The sequence below is a fragment of the Eptatretus burgeri genome, chromosome 12, assembly GCF_056783735.1.
Source record: "Eptatretus burgeri isolate ZD-2024b chromosome 12, Ebu_testis_v1, whole genome shotgun sequence".
Lineage (NCBI taxonomy): Eukaryota > Metazoa > Chordata > Myxini > Myxiniformes > Myxinidae > Eptatretus > Eptatretus burgeri.
This window is the reverse complement of record NC_140972.1, coordinates 15,823,876-15,849,383: the sequence shown is the minus strand read 5'-3', so window position 1 is coordinate 15,849,383 and position 25,508 is coordinate 15,823,876. Positions and strand designations below refer to the sequence as shown.

Sequence of the window (25,508 nt, the reverse complement as noted above, 5' to 3'; positions counted from 1 at the left end):
TTTAGTAACTTTTTGAGTATTTTTTGATTACTTTTGGAAGGTCAATGTTATTGACTTTTTTAATGTAATTAAAATGTAATTGCATTTTATCTACTACCTAAAACTAAGCAATTAGCTTTGAGAAAGTCCAACCACTCTCTTCCAATTGGAGACTAAGCATTCTGATTTCAGGTTGTGACATTCAATCACAGACATCTTCAAACCTCTTCAACACAATTTCTTAATTTGTTGGGAGTTCAATAGTTCCTTTCTAGTCCATCTTTCACTCTTCCAGCCTCATCAAACCAAATGAACATTCATGGCAAGATTCATCTTTTTTTAATTTCTGTCAACTTGCATTTGATATCACTTGAGGTTCAATTAATAAAATAACATGATTAACACAAAAATAAAAACAATGTCACCTGCAGGGTGACCCGTATCTTGCCAATAGGTGACCACGTGTGACTTCTTTAAGGTCACACTGAGGTGAACAGAGCTGCTATCCACCAGGAGCGACTCCTTGAGGAATATCTGCCTACGAGAGATTCCGATGAGAATCGTTCTACAGAGTAACCATGAAAAATATGCGTTTGCCTCATAACGTCACCAAATGACGTCATAATGTCTCAAGCTTGACATATCTAGAAAGCACTCATCGAGGTGTTCAATTTGAGGTACTACGCGATATGGTTCCTAAAACTTGAAAATTTGACCTTGGGGTCAAATATGTTTGACCTCAGGTGCTAACCATGAAGGTCAAGGCCAATCGCCACCAATAATTAATCAGCTGAGCGCCAGACCATGAACTATATTCCCATGAAGTTTGAAGACTATCCGATCAAAATTACTAAAAAAAATAAGGGTTTCGTCGACTCCCCTGATTTGCGACAAAGTGACCTTGACCTTTGACCTTGACCTTCAAAATTTTGTGCACTGAAAGGGACCTCTATAGGCCTCTGATATGCGAAGTTACAAAAATTTCCAATGATAACTGTGCTCTGCAGAATTTTTTATACGTGATTACAGACAAACAAACAAACAAACAAACAAAAAATAAAAAATAAAAAATAATAAATAAATAAAAAAAACATACAAGCTGACTAACATATCTTGCAAAAACTTCGTTTTGGCAAGATAACAAACAAAAAAAAAACATACAAGCTGACTAACATATCCTGCAAAAACTTCGTTTTGGCAAGATAAAAACTTTTTGAGAAATATTGAAGCATCTTAAATTGTTTCATGCACAGTGAGTGTTCCATAATAAGTAATGATGAAGTAGCCAGAACGGTCAAGTTACATATTGGATATTTGGTTGATCTCCCTGCGGCTGAGTGCAAATTCCATGTACGCTGTTATAACAGTTTCATGACAGTCCCGAAATATGCTGATTTGCCAACTGGAGTTGCAGAAGAAAGTGCCCTAAAGAACGTCATAGAGCGCATGAATTGTGACAGGTCAAAGATGTGGAATAGCGTTGAACTGCATTCCCTGTACTGTGATCTTGGTGGCAAACTAACAGACTGCATGAGTAAGGACATTATGTTAGTTCAGGTAGATGGATGTGCTACCATTGTTGGTTTCCGTGAGTCCATTGCTAACCATCTGAAAATGGTTAAAGTGGATGATGCAGATGAGAGGAGTATTGATTCTGTGGTAAGGCAGATCAAGAAGGAGGCACGCTCAGTCAAGTACAACAGTGCCAATTATGACCTCTCAGAATTTACACAAGCCAACACAATCAAGGTAACAAGCCCAACTTTAGAGGTTGATTTCAGACTTAGTGTCTGGTGGTGAAATGACCAAGAAATCTCTAAACCTGAGCCAGTTAATTCAAAGTCATGTTACAGGTACCAGAAATCAGACAACATTAGGACTGGCTGTCAAACTACTGCACCGCCATGGCAGTTATGATCTTCTAAAGCTCCTTCATGAACATGGGTTCACAACGTCATATGATGAGGTCCTGAGATTCAGGAAATCCGCTGCGCATTTTCTCGGTGACAATGCTCAGCTTCTCCACCAATTCATGGGTTTGAGTAGAATGCATTCAACCATGATGAAGCAGACATTACAATGATCTCACACCTGCTCATGGCTGCTGAATGTAATGCAAGAGTGATACGTATCCTCTCTGATGACACTGATGTTTTTGTATTGATGGTTTACTGGGTTTACCAGTGCAACATCCAGGCCACAGTGCAGATGGAAAGGTGGGATGGAGCAATTTGGGAGATCAACACCACCTGTGACCAGCTTGGTCCCAAGTGTCTGCAGCTTTTGGGAATGCACTACATCACTAGCTCAGATACCACGTCATACCCATACGGCAAAGGCAAAGTGTCAGCCCTGAAGACACTGAGAGCTGGCAACTTCCCTGGTTTGTACTCCGCACTTGGCGAGCTGAACGCAAGCCATGAACAGCTCATGGAAGCAGGGCGGACATTCTTCTGTGCCCTGTATGGTCAGCCAGAAGGTACCACAATGAGTGAGATGAGGTACTATATGTACACAAGGAAGTCTGGCAAGCCCCTCAAGCTCATGGCATTACCTCCAACTGAGATCAAACTCTTCCTACATATTTTGCGTGCACATCTACAGAGAGTACTTGCAAAATCAGCTGATCAGCAGGCCCCACCTGAACTTGACATTACAAAATATGGATGGGACATCAGAGATGGAATCCCAGTGCCAGCAACTTCTGCTACTCCACCAGCCCCTTTGGACCTCATGGATGTTGTGCGGTATGGATGTAAAGCAGAGGGGAAGGCCTGCAGTACTGCAAGTTGCAGTTGTCACCATGCAAAGATATCCTGCACGCTATACTGCACTTGTGGTTGCAGTGACAAGTGCTTCAACCCACACAAGACTGTGGAGGACAGTGAAAGTGAAGTGGAAGAAGGGAGTGTCGAAGCAGAACTGGAAAGAGACGAGGATACGGAAGGGGACGAGTACAATGAATGGGAATGAACAATACGTAAGTTGTCTACTAGGCTCTATGTCCTCTGTTCCTAAGATGTCCAATATGATGACATGACAATGTGTATGCTTTCTGATTATCAACATACTGTTGTGAACCATTCATGACTTCACTTTTGCATTGGTGTTGCATAATTTTCAGCAGAAAATAGTCATGGACATTTCATGTGAACCTCTATTTATTCCTGAACGTAAAAAATAACCCCAAAATTGAATTCCTCATGTCAAAATCAAATGGAAAAGAGGTATTACACAGGATTATATGTTGACCGATTAAAAACTTAGCCCCATCGTCTGACCTGTAGCGGCCATCTTGAATTTATGAAATTACAGGAGTTCCCCAAGGTAGCCACCCCGGCAACCAACCTGAATTTTATTAATGGACCCATGTTAGTTCAAAACAATCATAAAACCATACACTTTCCACATCAACAAGGTGAACAATGGAACACATAATAATGGCAAATGGACTAGAAGGTTTCAAACAGTGAGGAAAAGTTATGTTCATGTTAAAATCAATCATATTTATAGAACAAACTAGAGTTCAGAGAACACGTTACCACACACAGTGTTAAGAATATATATATATATATATATATATATATATATATATATATATATATATATATATATATATATATATATATATATATATATATATATATATATATATATATATATATATATATATACACACTGTACAAACTGGTAGGCGACGAGGGATTCGCTAGGATCGAAGGGCTGGATACGATGCTTTTCATTCTGACCGATCCACCGACGAAGATTTATTGCCAAGACGTATTGGTTCACATACAATTGTTCCTCTGTCTGGCAAGATTTTTCCTATTGCGTATTTTTGCCAACTGGCACTCATAAAAAATGACGGTAAATAGACACCCTATTTTTGAAGGACTACCATTTGAAAAATAATCGGTTTGCTTATTTGTGCTGTGGAGCCTCACGTTGCTTGCAGGCAGACAGACACACACACACACACACACACACACACACACACACACACACACACACACACACACACACACACACACACACACACACACACACACACACACACACACACACGGAAAACCCGATAAACTTCTCTCAATGCTCTTGTTTGACCACACCTCCTGAGCCACACAATATTTTTCATAAGCCACGCCCACTTTCCTACACCACTTCCACTTTCCTACGCCACTCCAACTTTTCATCAACCACGTCCACTTTCCCTAAGCTCCGCCCACTTTCCTATGCCCCTCATAAAAAATGACGGTAAATAGACACCCGATTTTTGAAGCACTACCATTTGAAAAATAAAACCTCAATCAAAAATCGGCTGTAATAAAATTTTCTAAATATCTCGAAGTGTTTAATTCCGAAGTCTCGTTTCTCTACATTCAAAACTGAAGGACACGTATTGAAAATGCTGTACGTGGTTTTACGGCCGCTGCACAGCAACGGGTGGTTGCTGGGCAACAAAATTCAAACGCGCACATTCCCAGCACATATTGCACATGTTGGCAAAGTTTCATCGAAATCGGTTTGCTGGTTCATGCTGTGGAGCCTCGCGTTGCAGACACACATACACACACAGATAGACAGACGGAAAACCCGACAATAAGGGATATCTAGCGAATCCAATATATATATATATATATATATATATATATATATATATATATATATATATATATATATATATATATATATATATATATATATATATATATATGATATCCCCCACTTAACGAACGGGTTACATATATTTATACCCCTTTGAAAAGTGAACCTATGTAATGTGGGAGCTCATTTTCCATATTATATTTTGGGAAAAATTACACTGTTTCCTAACCATAATTTTCTGGTCTACTGGCGAAGCCATATGCATGGTATAATGATCGTTTTAGTTGCAAGTGACATTAAAATATTATTACTTTTATTACATCATATTAAAGACAGTAACACAATCATAAAGTTAATGTAGTTGTAACACTTAACCAAAACAATCTTGAGTCCAAATTTATGTACAGAAGGTGGCGGGAGAAACCCCACGGTACTCCAAGTATGAACCCTTTCATTCTGAAAAGTTAATTATTCGCAAGCTTTCTGAAAAAAATCTCACCATTCAAAATTACTCAGTGGGAAAAACGTATCGCCATGGAAGGAACATTGTACCATCACCAGACATTGTGTTGTGGGGATGGCTCCTTCGTTGTCGCAAATGAAAACCTTCATTAAGCGACGAATTGCCCGATATGAAACCATTTGTTGTAGCGAACCTTCGCTATTCAAACGCTCATTAAGCAAGGGTCAACTTTACTTCATTTTTTAAACTATCTTAAAGATCGTATATTTATTGGTTCACGAAAAAAAATAAGTGACCACTATATTTGTTATTGTTGTGTGTCTGTCTGTCTGTCTGTCTGTCTGTATGTCTGTCCCGAGCAAGCTTCGTGGGTTTTCATCCGATACTGACAAAATTTTGGTGGGAGGTTTATATCATGATCTAGTTGTGTTTTCCTGAAAATGGGCATGGTGCACCCATTATGGGTGGAGCCACGTCCAAAAAACGTGTTTTTAGGGGGTAGCCGATTTCAATTTGCATCTTCTCCTCGGGGGTTTGTCGAATCTGGCAGGGGTTTCGGTATTTGGTAGCCCAATGGCACCTGCATAGCCCCACGAAACTCGATTTTTTATTTTCGTCCCAAGGTCAAGGTCACAAGGTCACGAACTTAGAAAATTTCGAATTTTGACATAAAAATCATACGACCGCCCAAACTTTGAGAGCTAGGATGACAATATTTTTTATGCATAATCTTGTGGTCATTCCCCACCTAAAGTCTTGAAACCATTTTTCTCTATCTCGAACACCTTGCCCATGGCATCCCCTTCAAGGTTGTTTTTACGCTGATTTCATCAAAGTATGGATAATCCGATGAGTGCGAAATGCCATATAGCCTATATGGACGTTATGTTGTTCCTGGAATGTTCCAGAGGAAGTTTTGCACCAAAGGTCATAATCCTTGACCTTTGACCTTTAAAGGTCACAAAGGTCAAATTTTCAAAGTTGTGGGAATCGAACCGGGTTTTCGACCTTCTTCGACGAACTAACTCCAATAAGCTATAACACGTATACTGTTTCCTTATTTTAATGTCCACAACATTGTTTTGTGACCTTTAAAGGTTATGCAAAGGTCAAATTTTGAAAGTTGTTGAACGAAACCGGGTTTTCGACATTTTGCAGCTAATAACCTGTCACACGTACCACATCATGTTGATCATTTTTATAACTTGGTCAAACATTATCACATTGTCTCATCCTTGACTTCTGAAACAATCTACATCGTCAAATACCGCTCGTGAACCATCGTCGTCTTCAGACTTGTTGTATTTTTATATTTGTTTTAAAGATCGTTACAAATAATTTGTGAAGTTTGGCACTATTGAAGCAGCCTTGTACGACACTCTGATACACCACCTTATTCAACATGTCTAAGTACTGCTAAACAAAAGGGTTTTGGAAGTGCCAACAAGGCAATTTGTGTTCTACAGTGTTCAAGTATATAATTCAATTGAAATAAAATAAAGATTGTAAAGGTCATATAAAGAAATTAATTCCAGAATTTACCGCCATTGACGCAGTCTCTATTACATCACCCTATCTAACACGTTATATTAGTTATTCGTGCCTGTTGTTTGTGTCCTTTCATAACGTCCTTAAAACGGTACGTTTCCTGTTTGGAACGATTTTAAATTTTGTTTGACTGCCACGCAGGTCGACTGAGTAAAAAAAAAAAAAAAAAAATCACCTTACTCCTCTCTGTACATGTGCAATCGGGACAAATTCAGAGCCAAAGTACTGTACACTGCAGGTTCATTTTCCGATTCATGTTCCAATTCATGTTCAAAATATAACATTGAATTTCAATAAGTTGTTCCTCGATCATAAACTGACGTTCGTAGAGAGACAAACGGACATGAATCAATTGTTTAACGCTGCTTATCGCTTCATATGCATGGGGTAATAACATTGCTCTCTTTTACTGCTCATATTTGTTAGCGATTTATAATCTTACAAAAAAGAAAGTTGTTTCTGATTTGAGTGTTTATTTTTAGTGCTGTTAACACTAATAACTGAAGTTCACACCAGGGCAGGCAAGACAACGTACTTCCCAATGAAATATAAAGCTGTGGCAGAAACTAACTCCAACTTCCTCTTTCCTAATGGAAAGAGGAAGCTGGAGTTAGTTTTCAATGAATGCCCAGATACTGCTGTGTGACAACTGCAAAGCCTTGCTTCCTCCGTGTCTTTTTCACAGAAGGAAGTAATACAGTCTGAAACCAGTAATTTCTTCCATTCTTTTCTTTAAAGATAATTTAACATTTAAAATTTGAGCTGGTTGAAACAAGTTTTATGTTTGATAAATTTTGTCAAGGGATAACAGACAGGTAAATGCAATTTCCCCTTTGTCAGGTTAGATACCAAGGTTTTCTGGAGCAGGGAATGGAATATTCTCCTTCTGCCGGAAAAGTTGCCCTATTCCCAAACTATTCTGATGAGCTGCAATGAACATTTTAAAACCAATAAAATAAGATAAATTCAAGGAATACTTACCATCTTTTCCAGTCGATGTAAAGAAATGGAAAACAGGTGAAAAGATCGTTCCTAACAGTGTTGTACGTGGAGGGCTTTGGCTTTCAATATTTGGCAACATATCAGGTCTCACAACCTTCCCTGGGAGTGGACTCGCTCCTGTAAAAGGACATTAGTTGCATTAATCAACATATGCCCAGCTGCAAACTGCTTCACAAACACAAAGTAATTCTTTATTTCCCGCACTTAAGAATCAATGCATTTCTTGCATTTGCATTGAATTTAAATATTATAAGTTAAAGGTAAACCAAACTCAAATTTCAAAAATGAAAATTGCTCAATTTGACCTTTTTTTCCATATACAAATGAAACGTGAAGCAATAGCATGCCTTCCTTACACCCCTCACCTTCACCCCTCCCCTCCATATCTCCCTAAGCAGCCAAAAGATAAAAAGAAAATCCAACAGCCATATATTTAGACTAATACCACAATAGACATGTTGAACAGTGAACATTGCCCCAAGCTACATTAAAACCCACTCAAGCAGAGCTTTCTACTTAATCCCTATTTATATTCTCGAAACAAACACATCAATTAAATATGATGATTTCTCGAGATGTTCTGAATACTGAACCCCGAATGAAGAGATTTAACAGCACAGGAAATCTGATGTTTGCCAAAGATGTGAACGGCAAGGTTTAGATGTTGTAACAGAGGTGGAAGCCCGATAAGTGTATATTTTATAATTACGTGGAAGCTATGAATCAGAAAAATTCGTCAGGAATTACCGATATTTTTTTAAATACAACTTAAAAAAAAAAGTACTCAATTATAAAATGGGTTCGCGGTTACCTGTTTTTTGCTATCGAAGATAATTATGTCATAAGGCTTATTTATTATAAAACTTCCTTTTGTGTGTTATTCACAACCATAAAAGCATTAACGTTAAAACACAAAGCATATCTTAAACATTAACATGGATGATTCACAAATCAAAGCAAAACAAATGGGAACGGCACTCGGCAGTAGAGCGCATACCTACGCCAGGCTGAACAGTTTACATTTTGTATCCCACTGATAGGCAGGATGACCTGAACCAAAAACTAATCAGCTTGTTCTCGTCACCTACTCAGCTCATCAACCAAGTTTTATCACAAATCGTCCACAACGCTTTGAGATGTGCAATATATCATTTTGGCCCCATCTCTCAACGGTAAAGAATCACCTAAAGATTTTTTTTTTAAAGCTCGTAACCGGATTGTCACCAAAATCGAATCCAATCATCCTTGTCACATACCCAACTTGTTCACCAAGTTTTGTCCGAATCCTTCCATATTGTTTTGAGAAATTGTGTTATATATCGTTTTTGGTTCTATCACTCAATGGTGAAGAATCACTTTTAAAAAAAATTCTCGGATCTGCATCCAGATCCAGATATTCACCAAAATCTAATCAATTCACCTTGTCACACTCTCAATCTGTCCACCAAGTTTCGACCAAATCTGTGTACAACTTTTTGAGATATCCTGCTCATAGACAGACAAACAAACAGACAGGGGCCAACACATATCCTCCGTCCACCTTTGGTGGCGGGAGTAATCATAGAGAATGTCAAAATGAAATTGAAAGAAAATTGAGAACCTTTTTTAAATATAACCTGTTGAAAACTAAAGGTGAAAAAATTCTTATTTCTTAAAATGAAAAATATTACACATATGCCTTAATTTATATTAAAAAATCTTGCTGGGAGCCAGGGTTTAAAATCTGTTCAGCTACAAGTCTTGAATGAACATAGATATAGCTTTGGGAATTAATGGTCACAAGCAATAAAATCCGATAATAGGATGATCAGTTTTGACATGCTTCAGAAGAATGTCTTCCACAACCCTTGGCTATGTGTACCCACCTCCGTTAACCTGTCCCTTGCGTCGTGTTCGTGCAACCACAAGTTCTTGTTGCGGCGTCGAAGAAATGAATGAGTCATCATCACCCGCATCCAGCTTACGTCTCTTCGCTGGTGACAGTTCCTGGAAGGAATTAACGTGTGATGCAAATGTCATCAAAGTGGAAAGCGTTGTGTGGGGTATTCAAAGTGAAGGTGTCCTCTGAGATTCAATTTGTATGTTATTATGAGATCAAGCTCAGTGATATAAATCAAAGAACAGCATTAGCTTGGTCAGCATCAATCCAAATGAATAAAATAGAGGAGTTTAATCTATCAAGAAACAAAAAAGATCAACATATTCAAGGGTACCATAGAATCTGCACTTCTGTATGGTACAAACCTAGGGACATTGACCATGGTCTTAAAAAATAAACTTGATTGGAAACATACAAGACTCCTGAGAAAATACCTAAACATTCACTGGTCATAGCATATTATAACCAATGCAAAGTTCTAAGATACAATACCAAGCTTAAATGACACCATCAGATCAAGAACAAAGAAACTTGCTATCATTTCCAGGATAAACAGAAGCCTTTCTCAGAATTAGTATTATGGTATCCAAAATATGTTTTTCACAGTCGTGGAGGCAAACACATCTGAAACATTGACAATCTAACACATGATGAGACTGTAATGGGTAATGATTTTCCATGTCGTTTGAGAGGGAACTTTCTATGATTCCGACCAAGGCCGACTGATGACGATGATGCTGCCGCCGCCGCCGACAAAAAATTGGGCCACCTTTGACCAGAGGCAAGGTCACAGAAGCATACTGCATAGTTATGGCACTGTGACACCATGTTTCTGGAAAAGCAGTCAGGATAGTTATTACAACTAAAAGTACGTTTAAATATTCTGGCTATGAGCAGGCTGACAAAGCCAGAAACATGTCTGAGGATGATGCTCCCCCTGGAGGAGCTGCTCAATAAAAGGTTGAGAAAGTAATGCTCTCATTCCAACAAAACATTGCAGTACATACAGAATAACCTATTCTAACGAGAAGCTGCATAATCTGCTTTGTGAGTCTGTGCATAACCAGAAGAGTTTATGCTTCTTTTAATTACCTTCATTACCAATGCTTCTTCAGATCGACTGTTGTACACGACAGACAGGATAGTGTATGGCACGCACTATTATATCTTGTTGGTCAAAAATCTATGTGGCATTTGCCGGTGTGGGACATTTCCTGGTCCCGTGACAGTGAAGGAGTGTATTTGATAGAAGACATGAAGGAGGTGTGGCACGCTCACTTGGGATGCGAGAGGGGAGTAGATCTGCTCAGTACTGATGGCAACCAAACTGACAGAAACATGTTTGTGGAAGGTGCTATCTCCAAGCGAGCTGGACCATAAAAGGTTGAAAATGTAATACTGTCCTCTCATATTTACACAACACTGAAGTAGGACCTATTCTATAGAGGGCTGTCATGTTTATCAAGAGATCTGCTCACTTCAGTCGGTGCTGCACCAGAAGTATATAATATTTATTTTAACCAAACAGAAGACCAAGAAGGAACCCGAAGAAGTAAAGAGCGAAGATGGAGTCATCAGGAGGAACCTGGATAGCATTCGGGTTTCAGCAGCCACTCCACAACCCTCAAACCCATTCAGGCTCAGCCAAGTGAACCTTACAGAAAATTTTCTGCAATAATTCATTTCTCCTAAGAGAGATAGATAACGAAAGATAGGAATAGAGAGGAAAAGAGATGAAAGAGAAGAAGAGGCAATAATTAGAATGAAAAGATAATTGTGAAGTAAAGAAAAAAAATTGAAAGTGTGAACGAAAAAAGAAACAAAGATGTCAGGCAGAACCCAGACAGATAGTTTTCAGCAGTTACTCCCCAGGCTCCAACGCAGCATCATGTACAATTACTCTTAAATTTGTGATGATAGTCACAGTTTCAATTACTTTAATATAATATTTTTTTTGCAATGATGACTTTCGAGTGAGAATGGACGATAATGCTAAAATAAATAATTCTACATACAAGCGTGAATAAAATTTTCACATAAACAAAACGACCATCAAAAATAACCCAAAATAACTACCTTTGGCGTACTGACTCGAATGAGACGCTTGATAGACGCAATGAGGCCTGCTGGCTCTTTCCGGCAGGCAGCTGGGCTCTCTTCCACCTCCGAACGTTTCCTCTTAATGGCGATCGACGGGCACACATAAGCGGATTGGTGGGGTGGCGAAACGCCGCGAGAACGAAGCTTCATTTTCACCACTCAGCACCTGGGCACACAATCAATCCCAAATCACGACTACTACCTCGTTGCCTTTCAACAATGACACATTCATGTGCAATGCCATTCAAACCTTAATAGTTTTTTATTCGTATGCAGCCTGTGGCTGCTTGGCTGTATCATTTTCTGGGGGCATGACTGTGCCACTGATGCAACGCCCCTGTTATCAACACAAAGGTACTCATTTTGCCGACCTCAGAAGGATGACAGGTTGAGTCAACCCACTTGGTCTTAATTCAACAGTTTGACAGGGGCTTGAACTCAAGACCTTAAGATCTTAAGCCAGCCACCATAACCATTAAGCCAACACAAGGCTTCTAAACCCTAAAAGAAATGCAAATAAATTTTCATCTTCACCAGAGCTCACATATAGACGAAGACCACCCTATAAACCATCATTCCAATTGCTTGAAAAACATAAAAATGCAAGTACAGTAATACCTCAGTTAATGCTGCCCCGTAAAATGCCGATTCGTTATAGAGCTTTTTGTCCTGCAGAAAACATTAAAAAAAAGTTGTGGACGAGTTATGACAAAACTTGGTGGATGAGCTGGTTAGGTGACAAGAACAAGTCGATTCGATTTTGGTTAAGGTCCAAATCTAGATCCGGCCTATCAGTGGGATATACAAAACGTAAACTGTTCAGCCTGGTGGAGGTATGCGTTCTAACGAGGGCCGTTCTAGTTTGTTCTGTATGCACACACTCTGAGCCAATCAGTGCTGTTTACTCCACCTTTGTATCTAATATATATTGTTACGGCTGTGGAAATTCGCAAACCACCATTCAGGTCCCGCAGGTGAGGTATCTCTTGAGTACCTGTGTCGTTAGCCCAAACCCGTTGTTTCGAGTGAATCAATGTGATTCATTCGGGCTGCGACGCTTTGAGATAGCCGTTTTTCTGTTCTATCTTTATTTTGAACTAACCACGTTCCAACCGTCAGACAACAACGCCAACAGCCACGACCTTTACCTTCACAACTCGCTCCCGCAAACATCGCATCACCGCCATTCCAAACGGCACCATGGCCATCGGCCACCGCCGGAAACCCTCCACCACCTTCACTTCCCTCCTTCTACGGCCATTCCTGCACCACCTGTGAGCACCGAGCGTCGGGCTGTCCTGGGATCAGGGGAGATTCACGCCCCTTTTCCTCCGTCCAATCGGCGAGCATGGCTCTGCCCTCGAGGAGATCCTGATCCGGAAATTTGCATATTGTTTTCTCCTGCCGGCCTATAAAACGGCGAGCGTGAGGCGAATGAGAGGGGTTGTTGCGCAAAAGAGTTGTTGCACAGAGAGTTCGTTTTTTGGTTGGAGTTGTTGTGAGGCAGTCAAGTCGGGTTGGAGAGCGGAGCAGAGTGGAGTCGGGAGGCGAAGGCGTCAAGGTGGTTTTCTGCAGTTGGCTGAGGAGAATTGGGGGAAGAGTCCAAGGAGCTCGGGTCCAAAGCAGGGAAGACAGCGGTCGGCGACGAGGTCACGGTGGGATCGCTCGTCGCGGGACCCAAGCCAGCCAACCATTCTCCTTCCCCCAGTGCATCAACAATCCCCCCCCTTTCCCCCGCGCTGAGATAGTGCAAAAAGGGGGCCCCGTTCCCACCCCACTCCAAGCGGTGCCAACGAAACCCGTGAAGGAGCACAAAGTCGGGGAACCGCCGCGCAGCCACATTTGCGGCTCGTCATGAGGACACGGGTAGGACCCCCCCCCCCCGGTCTCGCGGACCTGACCGCTCCTTCAGGTCCCGCGCACACATTGGCCGACGGGCCCCGTCTGCCCCCTTGCCTCTGAGGGTGGCTTGTTTCCTTTGCTTTTGAGTAAATGTGTGTCGGCGCCAGTCTGGTGAAGTAAAACTGTTTAAGTGTTGCCGTGTGTCGGTCTTAGTCGGTAGTATCTCTGCGTCTGTTTCTTTTGTTGCATTTGATATATGTGCATTCTGTTTGGCTGTATATGTGTGCTCTCCGTGTGCCGCGGAATAAATGTGCATTATGTTGAACCGTTTTCCCGTTTCGCTTCGTCTTTTCTTTAATTGAATCTCCATCTTGCTTCACGTAAAGGGTTCGTTCGTAGTGGGCTTAAAACGCCCGAGAATTAATCGGAAACGTCGAGGCCAACGATAACACCGCTCGGTTATCCCGATAGCACAGAACGGACCGCTTAAGCGGCCCGTGTCCGGAGTCGACCTGCGGCGAGGTGCGATCGCCCGGTCTACCATCCACGTGGGTACTTAGGTAGGTCGAGTTTGGCGAACAACCCTATCCCACGCGGGTGGCCGATTGGCACGATCGTGGTGAGGCCGAAAGGCCCACCCGTGACTAGCTCCCAGCGTTAGTCCGAGAGGGTCACAACAGAATTGTCCGTCCGGTGGGCGACGTGCCGCGATTTGAGTCACGTGGCCGTTCGCACGCCGGCGGGCGCGAATTCGCAACAATATAAAGCTCATTCTAACCATTCACTGACTCATTGATATGAATGTTCAAGACCTTCCAGGTGATGTAGAAAGTTGAAATTTTGCGTGCCGATGGACATCAAAGTTGATAGACTGGGGGGGGGGGGGGGGGGAATCACCGAACTGTCGATAAGCATCCATAAATGAAAATACCCGAAAATAAGTGCAGCCTTGTTGTACTAACTGCAAGTGAGCGACCTGTGACAATGTGTACAGCACAGTGGTAAGTGCTACAATGTATTTCTATATATTAATAAAACTCTCATCTTGTATGTATATGTATATATGTATGTATGTATGTATGTATATATGTATGTATGTATGTATGTATGCATGTTCCCAAAATACAGCCAAAACGGTACACGATAGCGCAAAAATTTTAGGGCCACCTTACTTACCATTCTCCTGCGGTGTGCAGTATCAAGTTTCGTTCAAATCGGGCAACGAAAAAATTATTTTAAAAAATCAATTCTCAATTCAGTCAAGTACTCTTCGGGATTATTTGATCAATGCAAACAACATCAGCGGTATAGTTCACTGGAGCTATCTTTTTCATTTTTTTTTTTTTATCAGCCACTGTCACAACGGGAACCCAACGGGTTCACGGGTCGTCTCATACTTTAATAAAAATCGCACCCATGTCCGAAAGAAGTGTATCAGTTTGGCATTTTTTTATATGAAAGAGGCGAAGCCAATAAACTAACGAAACATGTTAGAATTGCCCTTTCATTTTCCCCCATCCAAAACCATGGTCTTTTATACCCCAGTTAATCCATCCCAAACCCACCTCCTTCAAAATCCCTGCTTTCCTTCCTGAAGGTCCCTGTAGTGTCAGTCTTGTTTACCCTGTCTGTGCACCCCACCCTCGTCCTTCCACAGATCTCCTAATGTCTCTGTTACCCACTGTTTTGTCCTTCCCTCACCACCCCTCTTGTGGTACATGTGTTAGCTCTCATACCAGCCTCAACATTGATACAAAAAAAAATTAAAATAAAAAAAAAACTTTAGTAGAACCCTTTAGATTTAAACACATTGGGGTAGAGAGGTTCTTCTTTTTCTTCATTATTGACGAATGGACGGAAATATATTCTGCCAGATATCAAAGTGGTTTTACCACTCCGAAATGTTACTTTTTACATTTCTATTACTGTAAACTGTGAAATACAAACCTCAATTGATTTCGTGCTTTCAGAAAGTATTCACACCCCTTGACTTTTTCACATTTTGTTGTGTTACAGTCTCAATTTCAAATGGATTAATTTTTTTTTAATGTCAGCGATCTACACAATGCCAAAGTGATAACATGTTTTCAGAATTTTTTATAAATTAATTAAAAATGAAAAGCTGAAATATTTTACATCAAGAAGTATTCAACCCCCTGAGTCAATACCATGTAGATGTGCCTTTGGTAGTGATTACAGCTTTGAATATTCTTGGGTATGTCTGTATCAGCTTTGCACATCTGGATTTGGGGATTTTCTCCCATTCTTCCTTTCAGATTTTCTCAAGCTCTATCAAGTTGGATGGGGAGCCTCGGTGAACAGCAATCTTCAAGTCTTTCCACAAATTCTCAATGGGATTCACGCCTGGGCTTTGGTTGGGAAACTCAAGGCCTTTCACATTCTTGTTCTGAAGTCATTGCAATGTTGCTTTGGCCATATGCTTGGGGTCATTATCCTGTTGGAATGCAATACTTCACCGCAGTCTAAGATCTTTTGCACTCTGAAGCCGGTTCTTCTCAAGGATTTGCCTGTATTTGGCTCCATCATTGTTCCCTCTATCATTACAAGCCTCCCAGTCCCTGCCACTGAAAAGCATCCCCAATGCTGCCACTACCATGCTTCACGGTTGGGATGGTGTTGGATGATTAGGTGTGCTCAGTTTCCACCAGACATAGTGCTTTGCATTCAATCCAAAGAGTTCAATTTTTATCTCCTCAGATCATAGAATATTTTGTCTCATGCTCTGTCTTTCACATTCCTTTTTGCAAACTCCAGGCATGCCGTCATGTGCCGTTATCTCAGGAGTGGCTTCAGTCTGGCCACTCTCCCATAAAGCTGAGATTTGTGATTTATTGCAGACTGTTGTCCTTCCATCTCAGCAAAAGGAACTCTCTAGTTCTATCAGAGTGGTCATTGAGTTATTGGTCACCTCCCTGACCAAGGTCCTTCTTGCCTGGTTGCTCAGTTTGGTCGGACGGTCAGCTCGAGGAAGAATCTGGGTTGTTGCATATACTTTCCATTTCCTAATGATGGAGCTCACTGTCCTGTTGGGAACTTTCAACACTCCAGAAATTGTTCCATACCCTTCCCCAGATCTATGCCTCCTCACAATTCTATCTCAGAGTTCTACGGACAGTTCCTTGGCTTCATGGTGGGTGTCTGCTCTGACATGGAACAGTTATCGATGGGCGACGCTCGCTATGTGATGTTTTCTCCTATTTTGCTGGTGGGGGGTTGGACCAGGAAGCGCTGGCGAGTTTATATCCCACATATGCAAATCTGTGTATTAAATGTTTACTGGTAAATCTATGTAGAAGGATGGCATAGCCAATCATTTTAATATGCACGAAGTGTGTAGTTTCTTTTTTGTATTTCGCCATACATTTATTTAGAACTGTGGATTGTATTTTTAATAGGCCGAGTGAACGAGTACGTGATGCGTCAGGTATAGGACCTACGTCATATTTATTTGGGGGTAGAAAACTGACATATCTGTTACATAATGGTAAATTTTTTTTGAGGGGGTGGTGAGGTTAAAAAAAGAAAATTACCAAAAGCTGGTAGCCATTTTGAAAAATAAATAATAACAAATATATGAAAAGGGCCTCCCCCTTCCTTTAAAAAAAAAATCCAGACAATCAACTGCTATTTTTTTTTTTTTTTGGCCTTATTTAGAAAGGTGCGTTTCAAAATCATATCCGATAAATTGAATTGGCCACTACACAGCAGGACTCTAATTTTTTGAGACATCTCAAGGATAATCAAAGGAAATTGGATGCACTTCAGCTCAATTTGGAGTGTCATTGCAAAGGGGGTTGAATACTGTGACGTCCACGGGACTTGAACAGTCCCGCCAACGTAGAATGAGCCGAAACGATGGAGGCGGTTTATTTTTTATAACCCAAAGATGGCGGTTTTAATCGCTCCACAGCAAACGGGACGAGGAAGGTGGCACGAGTCGCTTTTCACTGAGTTAATAATGTTTATTTCTCTAACCAGAAATAATAATAAGACTCGGCAAGAGGAGGGATCCGGGGCGATTCGACGGAATGGTGGTGTGGGTTCGGGCGTGGGGAAACCACAAACAATTCCAATGAATAGACAAATCTCAAACCCTCTAAGGCGCCAGGTACACACACACACACACACACACACACACACACACACACACACACACACACACACACACACACACACACACACACACACACACACACACACACACACACACACACACACACACACACAACGTAGCTGGTGGTCAGGCTTGCCCGTGGTGTCGACGCAACAGTCACTGGATTGGCGCCGCATGAGCTGGCGTTGCGCTCGTCAGGGGCAGGAGACACCGTGGTGCTGTTCCTGGTGGTGTCGACCTCCTGGTGTAGGCCCAAGACCGCTCACAGCCGCCAGGGAGCCAGTTCTAGTGCCAAGATGTGAGTAGGAGAGGGAGGCAGGTCCACCCGCCGTTCGGTCCCGTACTCCGAGCCAGCAGAACTCCAGAGCCAACCGAGGTGAGGCACGAGGCACAGCAAGGCCACGAGACACGACGAATCGAGGCACGAACCTGCGCAACGAGAAAGCGTGCTCTGAGACCAACAGCCTCGACCAGACGCTTTCTTTTTATCACTCTTCCTCCTCTTCTTTTCCCGAACAGAACCTTTTTATACTCGAGTCCTCGTCACTTCCAATCGAGCCCTTTTATTGGCCCTCTGCCATCGCCTTCCGCCAATCGTGATCACGGGGCGGAGCCATCCGCAGCACTGTCCTGTTATGTCACGGCAAGCCTACAGGGAATACTAAAAGGGTTTACGCATACACACTTACCCTAACCCGTCTCCCTATCTAATTACGTGACAATTATCATTTCCCCCTTAAAGAAATGGACATTTACTAGACAACTTATCACCACTGAATTGCGACTTATTACATCGAGATCCTGGTACAACTCGAACAGCATGGCATGCCTAATTAAATATCCTAATTACCCTTTGAATGCATACCCCCCCCCCTCAGACGTAACACTGCCCCCTCATCTGGTACCGCAGCTCCTGCAAGGTATATCACAGGCGCTACCGTACCAGCCTTAACACTTACTGACTCACACCTATTTAACCTAACGAAATAAAGTAGGAGGGGCAATGGGCAGCGAGCCGCAGCTAACTTACCTATCCTGCTTAATGTACTACCCCCTTATGGCCTTATCCTCGCCTTAACAATCATTCATTTTTTTTATTTTTATTTTATCACATGAGAGCACTGAGCGAAGTTGCACTCCATCCTCTGGATCATCGCTCTTGTCCAACACTATTCCAGTGATCTGGGGAGGGGAAACAAAAGGTTCCACAAAAACACAACACTTATACTTTACATTCCTACTCTAAGCCTTAACGACACTATTCACGGGATATTTACACTTGACCGCGTCCCCCAGTGGATGCTAATAGACCCAGCGTTACCTGGGGAGCCAATTTTCAAATTTGCTTGACCCCAAAATTATGTGGACATCATGCCCTTGCTGCACATGTCAAGATGTGCGGGATCGAGTGGGACTCATACATCTTCACAACACTCACACCATGGTCATCATCACATTTCTAGGTCATGGTCCTCATTTTAATCATGCAGGCTGAATCCTGTCGTGGCCGTGGGGTGGGTTACCACAAGATGATGGGGGCATCTCAGGTGCAACCATGCCCACAGGTAAGCTTTAGTCCAACCCAGACGTTTCTCCGCCCCGCTCCCTTTGATTCCCACCCCCCTGGTTGCCATCAGCTCTCATCCCGTACAACACACTGGAAGGGGTCTCACTGGCTCCTCTGGCCTTCCTGGGTCGCCAAGGTCCTACCCGCCTTGGTCGCCCAATCAGACCCTCTCCCAGTTGCCTCCAGACACTGATACCATCAGCCACCAGGGGTGAATCTCCTTGAAGGGGGTCGCAATTCCCGCTCACCGTGAGCCTCAGCATTCCCTGCGGACAAACACATCATCCCCACCCACAAAACCCACATGACTCCCCCCACCCCATCGGCCTTACATGTGACACCTGCATTTCTAACACTTCACCGACCATGACCTTCCCTGTTACCACACCATACATTTCACTTCTTAACTTGAAACAAGTCACACAGCACTTCTCCTCACCCGATCCACGCACCAGCCATTGGACAGCCACTTGTGCCCGCTTTGTTACCAATTACCCACTGTCCCTATTGTCACTCTAAAACCCAGCAGAACTTACAAACCCATGCCAATTTTCCTACAATTCAATATTTTCACCAAAGGAGGGCACTTCGCCACAATCTCACCAGCCGAGCATGGCCCTATATGCTCAGCCCGATCTAGTCTCCCCGACCCCCGACAGTGATTTCCGGACTCGACCTATGTAAGGGCACCTCGGATAGACCTGGCGGTTCAGCAGGAGGATTCATCCTCTCCGGGCTTGAAAGTCTATTGGAGGGTCTCTCCATCGCCAGGTACCGGCAATATCGTTGCATGTGTCCTCTTCGTCCGCACCGGAAACAACTCCCCATAAAAGGCCCCCGTGGGTATCGGTGTAATGTCTCTTCCGGTTCCGGACCCCCTCGGCCATAATCAAATTGCTCTATTGGCTGGGCTGGACCCCGCCGCTTTGGCACACCAACTACCGAATTACCCCTTATCAAACTTGACAGTTTCTGGCAAATTTCCTGAAACATTTGGGTAATGCCAATTTCTCCCAGCCCCTCTCCCTGATCCTGAATCTCCACCTGTCGGACCGTCACCAATGGCCTCTCTGGCACTCGATCCGGCCGCCTCCATGAGGCCAGCCTGGCTGCGCACTCAGCCGCTCGGTGAACGGTGGGTGGATCCTGTAACTCCACTAGCGCTCGGACCTCAGGGTCTGGAAGAGCAGCTAAAAATTTCTCTAGTGCCAGTCTGTCCCATGCCTCCACTGTAAGGTCCCGATTGGTAAATGTCCTGTGCCAGCTCCTGCACTGTCTCGCCCGACTTTAATCTGCGGTGCTGGAGCTGGGCCCGCACCAGATCACAGTTTGCTGCGAACCCAAACCGATGGCTCAACGCCTCGCAAATGTGGGAGCTGGTCAACATCCCCTCCGCGATCACGTTTAACACATCTGCGGCTGGTCCCCGCAACGTTGCCACCAAATTCCCTGTACGCTCCCGCTCATTCCACCCGTTTAGTCGGAAAATACACTCAAATTGCGTCAGAAAAGCTTCAAGGCTCCATGACCCGTAAAAATTTACCAGGGGGATCACTTTTCCGGTGGCCCGCTTCCCAGTTTCTCCCTTGTCCGAATCCAGCCCAGGGATCAAACACCCTTGTGGCTGCGTATCCAATTTCGGAGCCCCCTGTGGCCAAAGATGTTTTGTGGTGAGGGTCTCATGAGTCAATTTTGCCTCCTGTTCCAAACGTTGAATGGACCGATTCACCTCTTCCAGCAGGATCTTCTGGGCCCGCACAACCTCCTCCAAGGCTCCGTCGCGAGTTTGTAGCTGCTCCTCAACCAACCCGGACACTCTACTTACAAAAGACGGCTCTACCAGGCCTTAATCCAAGTCTTCATCTTGGCTCATAATTTTATCTTGTTCGTCCAAACGAGCCTCCAATCCTTTTACCTCCTCCGCCAAATTCATCCCTTGCTTCCTCAGCTCTCCCCACTCTTCTACTTGCAGCTGCATACGAGCATCCACACAGGCACGATGACGTTCCAGGCCTTCATCCACTTTATTAACCCGAATGTTCGTTGCATCAATTTTATCTACCAATTTTTTCCGTATATTTTCCCCCTCCAACGTAATTTCTACCTTTGTTTCCTCCAATCTAGCCTCGAATTTAAATTGTATTTCCCCCAATTGAACATCCACACACTCCTGCATCTCAGTTTTCATTTTCTCCATCTTTTCCCCCCAATTCATCCTTCATTAAATCAATCCGTGCACCAAACTGTTCCCCCATTACCCCCAATTGATCTGTCATTTCCGCCCTCTGTGTCACGAATTGATTTTCCATTTGTGCCGTCATGTCCCCTATTAAACGTCATGTCCCCTATTAAACGTTCCAACATTGTCTGGATCGACATCGCGCCGGTTTCCGGCGCTGCCGGCCCCCGGTACGGGCGATGAAGCACGGTCCACGCTCGGAATGGGGGAGGTTCCGATCCTACCCCCGTCTCTCCCTTCTTCCCCCGACTCTCTGCCCGACACGTGGCCTTCCTCCTCCAACATCTGCACATCCGCCATGGTGCAGAAGTCCCGTTTGCCGCCAATTAAATTTAATTTGAAAAATCCCGCCAAAATTTTCCCATGCTCGCGCGCTTTTCTGAAGTAATTTTATATCCCAATTCGTGGCGAGATTTTAATCCTGGTATATTCTCCCGATACCAAATATAATTTAGAGGGGTTCGAACATCCCACTCCTGACACCAATGTGACGTCCACGGGACTTGAACAGTCCCGCCAACGTAGAATGAGCCGAAGCGATGGAGGCGGTTTATTTTTTTATAACCCAAAGATGGCGGTTTTAATCGCTCCATAGCAAACGGGACGAGGAAGGTGGCACGAGTCGCTTTTCACTGAGTTAATAATGTTTATTTCTCTAACCAGAAATAATAATAAGACTCGGCAAGAGGAGGGATCCGGGGCGATTCGACGGGATGGTGGTGTGGGTTCGGGCGTGGGGAAAACACAAACAATTCCAATGAATAGACAAATCTCAAACCCTCTAAGGCGCCAGGTACACACACACACACACACACACACACACACACACACACACACACACACACACACACACACACACACACACACACACACACACACACACACACACACAACGTAGCTGGTGGTCAGGTTTGCCCGTGGTGTCGACGCAACAGTCACTGGATTGGCGCCGGACGAGCTGGCGTTGCGCTCGTCAGGGGCAGGAGACACCGTGGTGCTGTTCCTGGTGGTGTCGACTTCCTGGTGTAGGCCCACGACCGCTCACAGCCGCCAGGGAGCCAGTTCTGGCGCCAAGATGCGAGCAGGAGAGGGAGGCAGGTCCGCCTGCCGTTCGGTCCCGTACTCCGAGCCAGCAGAACTCCAGAGCCAACCGAGGTGAGGCACGAGGCACAGCAAGGCCACGAGACACGACGAATCGAGGAACGAACCAGCGCAACGAGAGAGCACGCTCCGAGACCAACAGCCTCGACCAGACGCTTTCTTTTTATCACTCTTCCTCCTCTTCTTTTCCCGAACAGAACCTTTTTAAACTCGAGTCCTCGTCACTTCCAATCGAGCCCTTTTATTGGCCCTCTGCCGTCGCCTTCCGCCAATCGTGATTACGGGGCGGAGCCATCCGCAGCACTGTTCTGTTACGTCACGGCAAGCCTACAGGGAATACTAAAAGGGTTTACGCATACACACTTACCCTAACCCGTCTCCCTATCTAATTACGTGACAATTATCATTTCCCCCTTAAAGAAATGGACATTTACTAGACAACTTATCATCAATGAATTGCGACTTATTACATCGAGATCCTGGTACAACTCGAACAGCATGGCATGCCTAATTAAATATCCTAATTACCCTTTGAATGCATACCCCCCCCCCCCCAGACGTAACAATACTTATCGACAAGACATTTCAGATTTTCATTTTTAATCAGTTAGAAAATTTTCTAACAAAAAAAAAATTCCACTGACATTATGATGTATTGTTACGAATCTGGAAGCCATCGCACACAACAGCCAGAGTCCCCGTAGATCAGTTATCTCGGTAAGTATGTGCTTACAGTTAGGGTCCCATCCTTCTGTCTAATGGGTTAATTAAGTGTATGTGTGCTGCGAGATATTTTTTAGTTTGGGTTTTTTACTACAACAACAACAACAACAACAACAACCGCGGCACCGTCGCCTCGCTCCACCGATGCCACAACGCGCGTGTTTCTGGCTGCGGACGTGGGTGGGACCCCTCGCTCCAGAGCTGACTCCACCCACGAGGGCAAGGGCACGCCCTTGGTCCAATCAGGAGGATCATCGCCTCAGAGCCGACTCCACCCACGAGGGCAAGGGCGCGCCCTTCCTCCAATCAGGAGGCTCATCGCCTCAGATCGGGACTCCACCCAGAAGGGTGGGAGTTGCCATGCCTACCGTGGGCCTGTCCAATAAGGGACGGCCAGCGAATCGCGCGACGCAACCGTCCAATCAGGAGGCGAGTGGCCAGGGAAGAAATCCCTCCCACCTCAGGAGAGGAGAGTGATCGGCGCATTCTGTCTGGGTTGGCTGGGTCTGCCTCGCCTGGTGTCGGCTGATCCGTGGTAGCTTTTTCGGCCTTGATCGCCTGTCGCCTCGTCGTCTCTCGCCTCGTCCGCCTTCGTGCTGGCTGGTGTCCGTCGCTCTATCCCTCGTCCCTGGTGCTTGGTGCTGCGTTGAGGCGGTGGGTTCGAGTCCCGCCGCCGGACAAGCTCGATCAGACCGCACAAGGCTGACAGGTACAAGTGCAGACTTTTGCCCTCAGCTCACCTTCCCTCCCGAGCTGAAGGGCCAAATAAAGGCCGGGGCCACCATTTATTTTGGGTGTGTGCATGTGTGTCTGTGGGCCCAGTCTATAAGTAGCAATTGTTTAAGTGCCTTGTACATTACTTGCATTTCTTCTTGATAGTCGGTTTAACTCTGTTCTTTTTGTGCTCCCCTGCCCCGTTATAAATAAACCCTGATTGTTCAATGTCCCTGCTCGTTGTCTGTCACTTTTTTCATTTGTTAAGCACGGTGCGTATTGGGAATTAGGGAGGCCTTGTTGCTATAATTGTTCATTTGGACCGACGGATCTTGGTAATCCCCGCTCGGTTTACACCCGGATCGGGCTCGGTAAACGGCCCGTTCCACCCGAGGTCTGTTGAGGGTGTGGTTTTCCCCTGTAGTGAGACGACGTGGGTACTTAGGTATATTGAAATTAGGCAATTAACCCTACCCCACGCCGTCGAAATATTGGCGACCACGGTCCGCTAAGGGACCCATGACCTTTGGAGTTGTCCGAAGGTTACGACCTGCAATTCCGGGTGTTCGGTGGGAGACGGCTCTACTGCTCCACGTGGCGGCCTTTCCTCGCCACCGACCCCCGGGCCACAGCAGTATTATGTGTAGACAAGGTGACCAATTTTTTTTTAATCTCAATTTAATCCATTTTAAATTCAGGCTAAAGCACAACAAAATGTGAAAACATCAAGGGATGTGAATACTTTATTCAGGTCAGTGATGCTTGCCTAAAATCATAAAACTTCTATTTATTATGTACCTTCGTATGAAGCACGGTTGGTTATCTCTGTTATAATACCAAGCTTGCACACTAAAAACTCGGCTCACCGTCACACGATCCCTATGAAATTGCTGTAGCACTTAGCGGGTATGCCGGCAATGTTTGGGAAGTCTTGGCGTTCCATAGTACCACTTGCATTTTGCACAATGCGTATTTTTGTCATTCCCCGTGTACGTTCTGTCGTCTGCTACCAGCTATGTTGTACTGCTATCCCGTGCATGTGCACGGGTATCGCTAGTTTGCTTATATATATATATATATATATATATATATATATATATATATATATATATATATATATATATCTGCATTATTATCAGCACGATTACCGATACTTCAATGAGACACTCATACATCGCTCATCTGTAAGCATTAATGCTGTTGGGGATGCATCTCCATATAAACAATGGTATAATGACCCTTTTTAATACGTTTTCAATTAGCGCACTCTTCTTCAGGAATGCATCCTGAGTGCTGAGCAAGGTATTACTGTATTCATCTGGTGTACTGATAAAATAATTGTGTATTTTCCTATATTTCGTACTCACCGAATTCAACATTTATCGGCACAAAATAAATGATGTTGTAAAAGCTTACACGGCATATGTACCAGAAGGTTAAACATTTCAAACCACAGATTGGTAGCAGAGGCTGGACCAGCATGGTAAAATAATAATAAACTCTCCACGCTGACTGGTGTACCTTTTGAAGATGGAGTCAAGCCAGAATTAAGACTCTCATGGTCATAAGCAACATTTTTGACGCATTTGCATTGACCGTACATCTTAGCTT

The 25,508-nt window shown here is 43.9% G+C and overlaps 1 protein-coding gene across 5 annotated transcripts in view; it reads right to left on the bottom strand.

The window, feature by feature from the left end:
* CTDSPL2 (CTD small phosphatase like 2) overlaps positions 1–25,508 on the bottom strand; it is a 100,480-nt gene that overhangs the window by 63,187 nt on the left and 11,785 nt on the right. For 3 of the 5 annotated variants that reach the window (XM_085849664.1, XM_085849662.1, XM_085849663.1), the window contains exons 3-5: positions 11,553–11,742; positions 9,463–9,583; positions 7,577–7,714 (exon numbers count right to left, since the gene is read on the bottom strand). In XM_085849664.1, coding sequence (XP_085705790.1) covers positions 7,577–7,714; positions 9,463–9,583; positions 11,553–11,726 — 433 coding nt within the window. In that variant the 5' untranslated portion in view covers positions 11,727–11,742. Of the gene's footprint in view, positions 1–7,576; positions 7,715–9,462; positions 9,584–11,552; positions 11,743–12,194; positions 12,246–25,508 lie in introns of all 5 variants that reach the window. The other 2 variants (XM_085849665.1, XM_085849666.1) reach the window with 1 other exon arrangement.